This window comes from Toxotes jaculatrix, chromosome 16, assembly GCF_017976425.1.
Source record: "Toxotes jaculatrix isolate fToxJac2 chromosome 16, fToxJac2.pri, whole genome shotgun sequence".
Taxonomy (NCBI): domain Eukaryota; kingdom Metazoa; phylum Chordata; class Actinopteri; family Toxotidae; genus Toxotes; species Toxotes jaculatrix.
Window position 1 is genome coordinate 13,200,685 of NC_054409.1, and position 14,599 is coordinate 13,215,283.

General features: G+C 39.6%; 3 protein-coding genes across 3 annotated transcripts in view; all 3 read right to left on the minus strand.

Annotated features, from left to right (window-relative positions):
* Positions 1 to 597, minus strand: part of rimbp2a (RIMS binding protein 2a) — a 51,999-nt gene extending 51,402 nt beyond the window's left edge. Inside the window, exon 1 of the mRNA XM_041059125.1 lies at positions 460 to 597. Within this exon, the coding sequence (XP_040915059.1) occupies positions 460 to 597 (138 nt within the window). The remainder of the gene's footprint in view (positions 1 to 459) is intronic.
* A 3,678-nt stretch (positions 598 to 4,275) lies between these two features.
* noc4l (nucleolar complex associated 4 homolog) lies at positions 4,276 to 8,621 on the minus strand. Its single transcript, XM_041059104.1, has 15 exons — positions 8,469 to 8,621; positions 8,209 to 8,329; positions 7,933 to 8,039; positions 7,541 to 7,648; positions 7,165 to 7,314; positions 6,927 to 7,029; positions 6,750 to 6,784; positions 6,608 to 6,658; positions 6,387 to 6,498; positions 6,148 to 6,208; positions 5,883 to 5,993; positions 5,381 to 5,544; positions 5,177 to 5,259; positions 4,876 to 4,989; positions 4,276 to 4,685 (listed from the first exon to the last, which is right to left on the minus strand). Exons 1-15 carry the CDS (start codon positions 8,619 to 8,621, stop codon positions 4,566 to 4,568), a joined length of 1,593 nt encoding a protein of 530 aa, XP_040915038.1. The 3' UTR covers positions 4,276 to 4,565.
* Positions 8,622 to 9,667: 1,046 nt separating this feature from the next.
* pus1 (pseudouridine synthase 1) lies at positions 9,668 to 12,167 on the minus strand. Its single transcript, XM_041058195.1, has 6 exons — positions 11,822 to 12,167; positions 11,333 to 11,559; positions 11,105 to 11,242; positions 10,858 to 10,960; positions 9,993 to 10,693; positions 9,668 to 9,873 (listed from the first exon to the last, which is right to left on the minus strand). The coding sequence occupies exons 1-6, from the start codon at positions 11,883 to 11,885 to the stop codon at positions 9,841 to 9,843; spliced, it is 1,266 nt and encodes a 421-aa protein (XP_040914129.1). The 5' UTR covers positions 11,886 to 12,167; the 3' UTR covers positions 9,668 to 9,840.
* Between the last annotated feature and the right edge of the window lie 2,432 nt (positions 12,168 to 14,599).

Consider the following 14,599-nt stretch of genomic DNA (forward strand, 5'->3'; position numbering starts at 1 on the left):
CCCCAGATTTCCTCCTCTGAAGTGGAGAGGAGGTCTGTTTTATGTTAGTGCCAGGATCATTTTACCATGGTTAGCAGGACTCTAAATCCATATAGACATTAACGGAGGGCAATATTCTAAATGTAATTATTCTAAATGTAATTTCCACAGCATGGGAGATTACAATGCATGATCAAAATAGAATACGACCTTGTACTTACTTTTAAAGGCCTTCTACCATAAATTACTTGCATATTATTATCAATTATCAACCATGCATTTGTAGTTTATGAATCAAAGATACCTATTCAGTCAATACAGAGCATATTACAACCTGATTCCTTTGTAGCCTTCATTTTACTGTGTACTTTTGTTTCATTGCTTTGTCTGAGAAGCTGAGAAATTACATTTATTTAAATTAAATTTAGTTGTCGTAGCAGTAGTAGCAACACAGACCTACAATATGTGGAACCACAGTACCTTGCCCTTGCTGTGCAAGTGATGATGGTGTATGTTTCTGGCAGCGATCATGGCCAGCTGTCTCTGGATCCACTGTAACTCCATCTGAGACTGCCTCAGCAGCTCCTCCACATTAGCACTGGACGTGTGATCCCGCATTGTCACCTGCAAAACACACACAACGAGAAATCACACACAGTGAAGCAGCACCGCAAACTTCACTCTCTCCTCACACCTCCATACGCACACACTGTGCACTTGCTGAACCACATTCACACACAAACAAAATCAACGTATAACTGAATGTATAACAAATGTTGATTACACTCAGAATTCCTACCTTGGGATTTTGACAGGCATCCAAAGGTATTTACCTTTTTGCTATATTTGAGAATTTTGAGACAACACTATTTCAGTGTTTCTGAAGACTTTGTTCGAGTTAAGATTCATGCATTTACTAAATTTCACTTTTGCAGAACTACTGCACTTATACACATACTTTGCAGAATAAAAATTATATTAAAATTTAATTGAATTTGAGCTATGTTTCTGTCCCTTGAGTGAAGTATCTAGCTAATAGCTGGAAAAAGCAGCTAAATGTAGGAGTTTACATGTAATATTTCATTTCATTTCTGACTCTCATGCACTTTTTATTTACATTCGGCCAATGAATCAATCACTTAAAAAAAATTGCAAATCACCAAAATTTCAAGCCAAAAAAAAAAAAAAATAACAGCAAGTGTATGTTTCATTACATTACATTGCAATGACAAGCTATGTAGAAAATTATCCTATAGAATGTGTATGATGCTTAATTTACTATCACTTTCCAATTCTAGGTACACTGGAAACAAATTGATTTTCACACAAAAAGCTACAACTACACCCACAAACATGAACACATGGTAATAACTGTTGCCATGAAAGAACAAATAAATGAATGGGATATTGCATGTACACAGCACTAATGAAGCCAGTAAACAGCTCTTTGGCACTTACTGTACGATTCCTTCATCTTCTTTCATTGTTGTTTCATTGTTCATTAATTTTTACTCTGTTTTCTTTTAAGTTCATTATCAATCCCTGACAGCAAAAAAAAAAATTAACCACGTATTTTAAATATAATCACTGTTCTACTTTCTTTTTGTTGCCCCCTGCATCACTTCATGTACATGTACTTGCAGGTAGCAACTGGGATGATTGATATTTACATGTGTGTTCCCATGTGCATGTGTATGAGTGTGTCCAGTGAAAGAGAGAGAGAGAGAGACAGAGAGAAAGAGAGTCAGAGAGAGAGAGCTCCACTCAGTTACATAAGAGAGGATTACTGTATCACAGCAACACAATGACAGTGGGGTGGGGGTGTGGAAAACACATCAGCTTTTATCAGTCTTCAAATCCCGCATCTACGTTGACCTGTTTTGTACCTTTGTGCAAACACACACACACTCACTCACACACACACTCATTTACACACAGGAGCACCCGCATTCGCAGTAACTACAATGCAGAACACCAACACATGGAAGGTTAAGAAGGTTAATGCTGCTTGTACCTCAGGAGATTTGACTTATCTGACTCCACTGCTGCATCATAATAAATACTCAAACAGCTGATTTCACTTTTTTAGACTAATGCATTTGTTTTGCACTTAACAAAACCAGCAGAACATGATCACATTAAAAAAAAATTAAATTAACTATTTTAGATTAGTAAAACAAAGTCAAAAGAGCTGTTATCTGAACACAATCAACAACAAATTGTCAATAAGTAATGGATAAAAATAAATACAAGTGATATGTTTTCATGTTTGCTTTTTCTCATAGAAAAAACAAAAAACTAAATGGTAGAATTAATCATCTCTCTTCTCTTTTCTCTCTTGGAGCCTCAGCCAAATGCTCAAACAGCTTCTCTGTGCTGACTCACCTTCTATTTCCTCGCAGGGGACTGTGGAGGAGGAGGACAGACAACAGACACAACAACAACAACAACACGCAAAGCTCAGGAGTCCTGTAGATTTATGCAGAAATGTCCCGTCCTGCCAAGACCTCTGTGGACCTGCAGTGCTGCCAAAGCATGTCCCTCACAGATTTATCAAAGTGAGATGAGAGAGCTGTGCCTACGTCATTATCCAGGCCTGAATGGGGTGTCTCATTTGCTGGCTACCCATTAATTAAATCTATCAATCCATTACCACAATTAATTTCATGATATCATTGCTTTATTTTTAAGCATATCATCTTCCTGTGAAGAAGACATCAGTGGATTACTGTTGTGACCCCAAGTAGTCAACTCAGCCGGACTCTGAGCACACAGCTCTTCATTGTTGCACTGTTTACACTTGAGATCTAATTAGTTAGACCTAATTAAAAAGACAGATCATTTTACATGGCACAGGAACAAGTGGAGTTCAGTAATGGAATCATTATTTTAAACAGATTTGTAAAAGTTCCTCTAACAAATTTCCTTTGCAACAGCAGCTATGAATGGTTGTGCAGCATTGCACCAAGCTCCAGAGGTGTCTCAAACTCTTAATGCATGAACTTTGTCTGCAGTGGAGGAGTTTCAACAACAGGAGAACAAGTTTGTAAAACTGCATCAAAGGATGTGATGTTGCACCTGGTAAACTGCAATAAAATTCTTGTATTCAGTCATGTATTCATTTCAGTAAAATATATTCTCAAGCATCACTTAAAAAGAGCATTACCGGTCTAAATGAGGTTCTTCAGTTTCTCTCATCCTCTTCACTGACCCTCTGTTTTTCTGGTTTCTCAGATTCCCGGCTTTGGCAGAGTCTGGTGCTATGTCTCCGGCTGTAATCCTAAATAACAAATAAGCCTACAGAGAAGAGGAAGAAAAAGGACATAAATACGCTGAAACTCAAAATCTTGCAGGTTCACTGCAGACTCTGTAGCTTCCACTGCTTTGCTCCTTATACTGTGTCAGTCTGTCTGTGAGTAGGTGTTGGACAGCTTCTCCCTGATATGACTTGCTCTTTTCAAACAGCTATGATTCAGAATTTTCTCTCACGGCGTTCTTGTACCCAAGGCTGCCTGCTGTGTGACCATATGCTGTACTTAACAAGAGGATGAAATATGCACAGGACATGGAAAAAAGAGCATTTAAGGGTAAACTCTCACCTGGTATCACGAAATGAAGGGAGAACTGGCCTCTTATCAGTGTTAAGACTCATGGCTCCTTGTAGCATTACCTTGATACAGTCAGATAAACTAAATCCTATACCAGTTACATAAAACACTTCTCATTTTGGAACAAATGAAAACTTAAAGTGCCTATACACATTAATGGTCGGCTTTATTAAAATCCTGTCTCCCCAATTCATTTTATTAGGTGGGGTGCACCTCATCTTCTACATTAGCACATGGAGTTCAGTGACCACATGTCATTGCCAACTTGGCTATGCTCACCTTTGACCTGGATACAATCAGCCTAAGTGAATACACCAGTGTAGCTGTGTGGGGTTACATCATATTGCCTTATAAAGTTGTGAGGCTAACGTGTTAGCTGAAGATTGCCTGATTCAAATTTAGCATTAATTTAAAGTCGTGTTTCTGGCCACCTGATGAACAGAAATCCAGTATGTATTCATGTCATCAACTCCTGAGAATATGTGGGTGTTTAGGTTGCATATAGACTTTAGCAGAGCTTTTTCAGCTAATAAGGGCTACCTGCTGCTGGAGCAGTGAGACTGAACTCAACACTAAATGTGTCACAAAACAAAAAGCCAAACAGAAACTTTGTAAGGCAACAGAGCTGAATAGTCTCTAGTGTGCTCATTATGTCCCATTGTGGTTATTCACATGCATGACAAAGAGCTCCGGGAAATGTTTTTATTGATGTACAATAGTCAAAAATTCAGGACATTAACAGTCATTGAGAAAACAATGTTAATACAATTCCAGTTCAAATACATTTCTGATGCTCTTGTTGTTGTTGTTGTTGCTGCTGTTGCTGCTGCTCTCAAAAAAAAAACAAAAAAAACATTTATGTAAGTTTTCTGAAGGGCAGTCAGTACAATTCTAATGTTCAGTCCAAATTGTGATACATGAACTGGTCCCAGACATTCATACTACACTGTAAAACGCAGCCCCTTCCTTTTACTTATTTTAATTCAGACAAAAGTGCTGCCCTAACACATCTCCCCCTCCTTTTAGTAACTGTGAGGCAGTTTCAAACTCCAGTGGGATGCTCTTGGTCTGGGTCTGCTTCAGGTCTCTTTCCATCAGCTGGGGATAAGAACAAGGGATATTAATCATGCTATTCAGATGACCTTAAAATGATTATGAGAATTATTAGCTGCATTAATTTCCATTTAGTTTGTATGCACAAATAGAAAAAAATGTGTACTTGTTAACTAAACAATAAAACTACAGAAACAGATGTAGAAACCACTTAAGTTTTGAAGTGTCACATCACCTCATACGCTGTTAGCTCTAGCACCTCACTGATGTCATCCTCCTGTTCTGACAGGGGTGTGTTGATCAACATAGCAGTTTTGGCCACATCTGGATGGTAATGCTTCTGCAATGTCTATAGAAAGGGAGAAAAGCAGAATGCTAAGTTTACTTCAAAATAAAATATACTTCCATGAATCTAGACTCCATATGACATTTTCTCATCTTTGTTTTCCAATAAACATGAGAAAAACTGTGACTAACAACTCAGTTGTTGTGTCATGGCTGATTAATTTGTGAATCAAAAACCATTAAATGCTCACCTTAACTTCCCACAAGCTGCTTTCTAAGGCACGGCACTGAGCAGGGTCCTCTTCATCCATTACATACGGGTCCTCCAGAGGCTCTGCCATTATGAACATCAATATGATCATCTAAAACTCCTCCAGTTTGAATATGTTGTTTTAGACAAATGAAATCACAAATGTTAAGAAAGCCAAACCATTTACGGAGAGGCTGACGCTCACCATCCTCTGTGCTCGGCTTGTGAATAAGGACTCTGCAGGACGGGTGGCGACGGATCAAGTTATAGATGAAGGGCAGCACAATGAGGAGGGCTACAGGCGGCGCTGTAAGAGCCAAACGAGCCAGGCGTTTGGCAAACGCAGCCACTAGGTACACTGGTAAGTGACTGGAGGCAAGCACAAACACAAATATATGAGTTACTTTGAGTTTCTTATGGTCATTATCTGGAACAGTGGTGAAGCAAATAATTAGGTTATTTAACAGTTTGAATCACAAGAGCAAAATCTCCCCAGCAACTACTGCTGCAGACTCACTTGACCTGCATTTAGCTCAGTGGGGCTCATTATTGGCCAGCAATCAAAATGTGTGGTTATACACCAGGTCAACTTCAAATAGCATTTGCTACAACTGCATACCTGTCCCACCAGAGGAGAGATACAGACAGATATAGCTGGATAAAATGAGGTTAAAAAAAAACATTAAGTGAAGCATGAGTGATCTTACCTGGAGCTAAGGAAGATGTTGGCTAAGTGGAAAAAGCGGGCTCTGTACTTCACGTGGAAAATAGAGGGCTCAAGCAGATTATACAACTTCTTGTAGAAATCAGGGTAATCCCTGGAAAAAAAACACACACACACACATACAAACACATAACATTCAGTATTTATGTAATGCAAAAATATCTTGGTCTTGTGGCCAGATTACTTCTAAGTATTGCTGTCGCTAACATGAAAAATGGCCAAACCATTTTATTTTGCATAATACTCACAGGTTGTGTTGATGTATGAGGACAAAAAGGCCATTGAGGGCCAGCAGGCTGATTGCACCACCTATTCGACGAAAATATGACAACACGTTATTTTATCATTATAAACACCACCCTATTCAAATACTACATCTGGAAACCAGAGTTGAAAAATGCCTTTATGGTTATTTTAAAGTAGTCACTCTTAGTTCCCATGGATTTTGTTGGCGTACTGTCACTATAAAGCCACATGCAAAACTTACCAACTTCATAAGCAGCAGTCAAGAAGTCAATCATCAGCGTGGGTTTACTCATGTGGGGCAGAATGGAGTCATGGAGGATCACCAGGACCTTTTTATACATGCTGCTTGGCAACTACAACAGAGAAATGAAAATGTATTGAGGCAAAGCGTAGTCTTGACAGCACCGTGTCATAGATGTGTACAGAGAACAAAAATGATGATTGTGCAATTTAAATATTTACATTATACTTGAGAAAGCCGAGCCACATCCTCTCAAAGACGCGCTTGTGTTCCTGTAATAAGGTCGGATTTTTTCAATCTTGTGCAATAACATTTATGTTGCAAGCAGAAATGTGAAGGTCTGGTTAAAAATATTTAACTTACATTTAGTTTAGCAGCTTTCCAGTCCTCATGTTTGGCTGAAAAAAAAAATCCATTATCACTCTAATAACTAAAAAAAAATTAATGTACAAAAAAACCTTGCCTCAACAGCATTAACACAAAGTGGAAACAGACAATGTATTGCTTATGGCATAATGTCAACTGCAAAACAATTCTCACCTTCCTGTGTCACCATAAAGTTGGTGAGCTCTGACTCCTGACTCGGCATACTGATGTTAGACATGAGGGTGAATGCATTGTTCTGGTATATGGGCACCACTGCCTAAGAAGAACAAGACAAGCCAGTAGTATTCAGCTCACCAAGTAATGTTTACTCCATTCAAAAAACAACATCTTTAATGTGATAACAACAAACAAGCACAACTGCAGCAGATGAGCTTTGCAAAAGTTCTCCTACCCCTTTGTTTTTGTCCATGACTTTGCCCACATTCTCACGGATGGAGCTCATGACATAATAGCGTACGTCCTCCATCTCCAGGAATTCCTGGAACCTGGAGATCAGCAGGGTGTTGTCTGTAGTTTTGGACAGCAGCCTGTCTACCACTGCCTGAGAATGAAATGAGACAGGAATATCAGAAGATGCCTGTGATCCAAATGTCACAAAGCTTTTAAATTAAAATAAGAAACTGCCTTATCTCTTGTTTTGGCTAAAAGCATGGGGAAATTATTGAAATCACACAGCAGAGGTAGTAAATATATCAGTATCACTGTATTAGATATCTTTTTCATTGCTTCTACAACCGATGGGCAGGTTGTATGACACAGAATCCAACCTGGATGAGTTCCCTCGGGAAGCTGTAGTGTTCACTCCAGTTCAAATCCTCGAGAGGATGCTGTCCTTCTTCTGCAGCAAACTTCATCAGGCAGCACAGGGCACTCTCCTGTGTTTACACAGTTATTTATATTTTAAAAAAACAGATATCACAGCACAATCATAATCCACAAAGTGTTTTACTGTGTTCGCTTTCATTTCTGCACAACCAGAAACAAAACCCATACACAAAACACAGTTGCACTCTATAGTCTAGTATAGGAAAAGAATCACAGATACTTCAACTTCCCACATCTCATCACTTATATACTCACTTAAAAACCACTTCATGTGAGGGAAGATTTGTTATTCTGTCCACACAGGTGAACCATTTGGAAACCTCAGTCAGCTCACCTGTACATCGTGAACTTCATGGCTGAGGTGCTCAAGCAGCATCTCCACACAACTGTTGTAACGGTGTCTCATGAAGATGCGGTACTTGTCCTCAGCACTGTACTCTCCTGAGCCAGACAAACGTAGAGACAAACAGAATGAGGATACAATTTGCAGCTCTAGTGAAAATGTATCACTTTATTCTAGAGCTGTGGATACATCAGAGGTGGTGGGGAACATACTGACATCAATCTCGTAACTTGGGTTAATTTTAAAGAATAATCATCCTGTGCTCACCACTCAATGCCTCCTCCTCTCCGGTCAGTTTCCCCTTAATCAGGTCTTTTCTTTCCAGCAAGGCACAGAACAACTTGCTGCACGAATTGACAGCACTGACAACATCCTTCTCTTTTTCTGACTGCAAACACACACGGAGAAGACAAAGGACATCCAGAATAATGTTTTAGAAACCTAAAGAAGTAAAAGCTACTGTAACGTTAGCTAAGTTTACCAGCATTTTTGTCGTCAAACAAATGAGTGTAGATGTGTATATCTACCTGAAGGAACTCGAGTATGTCAAAAACATCGTTGGCATGTTTTCTGCTCTCAAGTATACTCTCGACTTTGCTGCTGAGGTCGATTTTAGCAGTTTTTCCACTTTGTTCTGCTGTTTTTACCGAACTCACGTTGCGCTTTTTGGCCGGCGCCATGTTTACTCAGTGGTGCTGCATTCACGTAACAGCGTACGAATACGAAAAGCTTCGACTACCTTACTGGAAAACTTCATGGAAAGCACACATCCTAGAAATGTTATTAACGTTTAATTTTTAGTGGATTGTATAGATATTGTCGTGTATATTACATATGTACTGTGAGATATTTACTATATCTCACTGCCGTGGAAGCTGAAAGGTGGGTGTCTTGATTTCCTATACGTCCAAACGCTATTGAATGCGACGTTGGTCTTAACAACACACCGGCTGTATCGCCCCCCAGTGGCTGGAGTGTGAAGTTTTAGATCTTGATCACACTAAATTCTATTGACACATCACTTTCAGATCAAAACATTCATTTAAACACCCCCCAGCCACCCCCACCCCCTCCGCGATTCAGATGCAGACTGAAAGCGACATAAAACATTGTTTGAAGTTGGTTCGTTTTTGTCAGTTTGTCATTGCTTGTCATCTCTGTTACAAACATTTTTCCTCTCTTTGTAGTTGTTTGGTCTTTGAAGTTGTCTTGTGTCTGTTTGTAGCTGTCTGTGTAGTCATTTTTGCCTCTCTGGTCATTTTGCATCTCTTTGCAATCATTTCCTTGCCTTGCCAACAATAACCGTAAACAGACACTAAGGACCAGATCCAGGGCCCCCCGATCCCATGGGCCCATGGTACTGTGCCTGCTTTGCCCATCCAGTAACCCATCCATGGATCAAATAGATTCTGTCCCTTTACTAAAAATTGTCAAACACACCCTTTCTTCTCTGGCTCTGATATAAAAGCTCAAGTGGTTTGTCTTTATCCTGATGATGTTGATTATTCTGATTCATCATCATTCAAAGTTAAAAATTCCATTCCCAAAGGTTTTCAGCAGGACCTAATTGACTGTGAAAGGGTTTGCACGTGGTTTTCGAACAAAGTTAGATGTAAATGTACTGTTGAAGTGATCAATAGACAAACAATACACACATCCACATTGGTTTTGCTATGGCATCATCAATTAGAAACAATCATTAGAATAAAGAACAGAGAGGCGTCTCTTATCTTGTTGTTTATGTTTAATGACATTTGTATAAGAGAAACAGAATTTAAACCCACTAATAAAAAAAGTAAAGTTTGGAAGATATAGTTTTAGACCTAAAAAGGAAGCCAGTTCTCAGCAAAATAAGGAGACTGATGAGAAAATGTCTCTTCTTTCAGCAGGCAGTGTGAATTAATCTGAGTCATTTCCTCCATCTGCATTATCCTGGGGAAAAAAAAACAGGGAAACAATGAATCAGAATGTGTTACAAAATTGAATGTTTTTCATGTCATACATCAGTGTTTTAAATAAACGTTGTTTCTCTATAAAGAATTCCCAGATACCTGTTTCTGATCCTTGTTGTCTTGTGTTCCAGTCGCTGTGGCTTCAAAGTCGTGGATAGGAAGTGTGGACATCCAGCTGACCATGGAACCCTCCTGACACTCTGTCTCAACAATGGTAGGGTAGATGTGAGCTTCCTTAAAGGCCTTGATTGCCTCTTCCTCACGGTCCCATTCCAGGCGCTCGTGCAGCCCATCCCCTCCAAAGCGTTTGTTGTACCGGTCAAAGTGAACCCTTTCCAGGACCAACCCCAGGCCTGGAGCTTTGGGCACATCCACCTTCTCCTGTCCCCAGCTCCGCTGAATCACCTCCTCCTTCGCATAGCCCTTTACCACCGCAATCACCAGGCCGATCATCTTGCGGATTTGGTGCAGCATAAAGCTCTGGCCTCGCACAGTGATCACTGCAAACTCAGAATTGCTGCAGATAAAAGGCTCTCCACAGGACATCTCTGTGATGTAGCGGCGGGCACTGGGGTCATTTGGAGCCTTCTGGGAGGTGAAGTTGTGGAAGTTATGGGTGCCTTTGTAGAAAGCAAACAGACGGTTTACCTTCTGAAGTGTCTCTGAATCTAAGCGAAAGGCAGCTATATTCCCTGTATCATAGTCTTTAGGGGAAAAGGCCACTGTTGGAAGCATATAGGAGTATGTACGAGCATCACAGTTGTTTTTGGAATTGAAACCCTGGGTCACTCGTTTAAAACCTGTGGGGAAAAAAAATACGTAAAATTAATTTCTCAGTACTAACAGCTATCCTCTCATCTCCAATCAAAAAAACATACTACTTAAACTAAAGTAACTTAAGTTTTTGACAGATTTTGTGCTTAATTCATCAAACAGAAAAGGATAAGTGGATCCAACATCTCACCAAGCACTCTGATCTGTGGTGGCAGATGCTCATTGATTTTTTCGATGATGTCTTCAATCAGTCGCACCTTGAGAGACACTACTTGGCCAGCAGCAGACACACCCTAAACAAGTTCAATTTATCATAATGACATACCAGTAATAATGATGTGTGCAAACTCTTAGCATGGCTTAATATTATAAGAACTGCCTTGTAGGCCTGCCACAGTGAAATGAATTCCCACTGTACAACCTGTACAAACCCCTACCTTATCTGTTCTGGCACATCTTTGGAAAGACATCTTCTTCATGTCATCAGCGTGGTTTTCAGGAATGCAACCAGATTTAACTAGTGCGGTGACCAGATCATCTTCGATGGTCCTAAACTGAGACGTCCCAGGATTTCTCTGATACACAGAAAACACTTACATTTAGCATGGAATGAGAAAATAAAGATCTTGTAACCAACATGGGGAGAAACCAGCAAAAATATGGACCTGCATGCCATAGTATCCCTTTCCAGAGTACGCCAAGAGGAGGACCACTTTCTTTTTAGGGTATTTCTTTTCATCTTCAGTGTTTTCCCCCTCTGCTTTTATTCTTTTTGCAGCCTGCACCCTCTCGGCGGAGTCTTCATTTTCCTCACTGGCTCTTTTCCTCAGCTTGGCTGTGTGTTCATCTTTTGACGCTTCACTCATCATGCTACACAGTCTATAAAGGCCACCTGTGAAGATATCACAGAATACTCCCTTCTCATATACTACCACCTCTGTGCTACATGGTTATAGAGAAGAGTTATACCATGTGAGCTTGTATGAGACTGCAAATACATTTCACACAAATTTAAACAAGAGATCTGAGGAGATGATTATAGCAAACTGGGGTAATTAATATGACCCTTACACAGCAGCACAGACTCAACCACAGCTGAATAAGACTGAATAAATGCAGATACTATCACAGTGTTTTTTGTTAGCTTGGCTTACCTTTTGTCTTTAACGTCAATGTGTGGTTAACTAAGGCACTCAACAGCGGTCGGACTTTAAGCATGTTATGCTAAGACATCATATCGAGATCCTTCTGCCAAAAGATGCACCCTGGCACATCAGCTGAACTGGCGAAGCTAACACGAAGCGGCACAATATATTCTGGTAAAACTAACTTTAAGGAAACCGTGCACGAAATATATAATTTGCCAAACAGGAACAGTCGGCCTTTTAATCCAAATTTTAATACCTGTATTCACAAATACGTACGAATAAAGCGCAAACTGTGGCTGTATGAACTATTCCGTGGTAGATACGGCAACATTCACACATGGCCAGGTTCAGATCTGACCCCTCAAGTAAATATCGCGAGAAGAGACTTGTTCTCTTCCCTGCATACGTCATGGCAATACTGTAAAATCATCATTTAAACAAAGTGTAGTGTGTAGTAATATTTTTGTCCACATGAGTGCAGCAAAATCCCACAAACAGAGGACTCATCAAGTTACTTTATAAAATATGTTTTTAAATGTAAACGACACGAAGTTGGATTTTTAGTGAAGGTTTGCTGTCTCATCTGTCTCTCATAGTAAGTCCCACATATTTATTTCCTCTAGAAATCTTTTTGACTGTTAATGAGATTTTTCTCAGGTTAGCTTCAAGAACCATCAGGAAATAGTCTGGGCCAAAAATCATCTGAGCTTTTTATTATTTTAATATATGGTAGACTACAATTTATTGTGTTATATGCTGATTCTCAATACCTCGTTGTATGCTGGCTGCATGTGTTTCCTGACAAAGACCCCCTCACCTTTGCTAAATCCTCATTTTCCAGACGCCACCTGATCTCTTCCTACAAGTTAAGCAAGCAGTGAGAATGATAAATATGGGTTTGTTGTATAAACCAAAGACATGATGCACAGCATATGCCTTTCCCCATCATTTTTAGACCATATAAAGAAGTCTCACTGTCAATTTACAGTAGCCACTTATCATAATGTGCTGTGACTCATGCAAGTGTCATCCATGAGGGTAAACTCTAAATTCAAATTATAGTGGCAAAGAGGCTCAGCACTTATAGAGCAGAGAGGTGTTTATGTCTTTCTCAAGGACACCACAACAAGGAGGAAGACTGGTTGCCAAGAGGCCAAACCTTTAACCTTCTCACCCTGGGATGGCCTCAGAATGCACACTTGCACTTTTTCATAGCACCTTATAAGGTGATCGGACTAGTTTTCTGCTGAAAACCCTAATGCCAAACATAGGCTTGTTATGTGAAAAGGGCCCCGGCTGCCACAATCCCATATCACACAGGGCACGTGCCCATTTTTCTAGCTGATCTTACTGGATGCCAAAATGCCGGATGATGGAAACAGTAATTCCTCAAAACCTGTAAAAAGGTTTTGGTGGATGAAGCAGACAAGAAGTATTTTTAGTTAATGTATCATGTCACTGCTTATAGCCTTCTCTTATCTTGAAAGCTGGAAAGAGAAGCAGGAATTTGTAATAAATAACCACACATTTTGTTGATGACCAAGACAACCTTGTGTGATATGTTAATTGTTGTCTTTTGTGAACTAGCAGAAATGTTCATCCATCCCCTGGAGTCAGATATAAACGAAGCCAGCACTGTTATCATTCTCACTGTCCTGAGTTGTCTCATCTGAACTCTGACAGAAAGAAATAAGCACCAACCTTCTGAATGCAAAGAAGCATTCCCCAGTCTCCAAAGAGAGTGGTACGGCCTCACAAGGAGCCATTAAACAAGCTTTAAAAACAGACCTAGACCTTACTGCAAAGCTCACAGTCACCTGTACTCCTACATAGTGTGAGCTGGCTTCAGTCTGCGCTTACAAGAATTCAGGCACAGCAGAACCTTGATCAGACTGGACTGAAACTCGCTGCCTGTGTACTGCCCCCACATATAACAAAAAATAATTAATTAAAAGGCATCCTCATTGTCAGCAATGAAATCCGCAGCTATTGAAGCTGTTTCCCTGCTGGCTGAGTTACATAAGCTGTTGAACAAAACAAACATCACGCACTGTATCAGTCAAATGCAAAGGGAATGGTGATTATATTAGCAAATTAGCAAATGATGAAATATGCAATATAGGAATTTACTGAAAGTGAGAAATATCACTCTTTTTTAATCCATTATACACTGCCAGTTGCTCTTAAATTTGTATTTGCTGTATCAAGCAGCAGTGCATATGGCCCTTTCCGAAAAATAAGTGAAAGGGCCATATGTTTTTGGTAACATGCTTTGAGGCTGTAACCAGTTATGAATTAGCAAGGCATTGTCAGTCTGGCTCATGAGAACTGTCCGTCCTTCTACTATTTGAGACACTGTTTTCAGTTTTTAGCGCTGCGTGAAATGAGGCTGGACTGTTAAGGGTCCATTCAGCCTGAGACACTGCTTTCAAAATCCATTTTGTCATAATACAATAGTTTAATTGGAAATTCATCCAGTTACAACACAAGTGACCCTGACCTTCTTTTTTGTTTGATGTCAGAATAATTACTCACAAAACCTGCTGTAACTTAAGTTCATTTTGCAGCAGTTAACTTTTTTATTTACATTACATCACATACAATGTGATTTACTTTTTAGATTGTTTGATTTTTTTTTGTGACTGACATTTAAGTTTAAGCTAGCACAGTTCACGTGTAGGGGGAAAACGTGATGATTTTCTGCATTCTTATGTCAGTTTTTTTTTTTAACAAGATAATGTATTTTCACATGTAGCATGTTTTTGTTAGTTAAGCAACTGATTT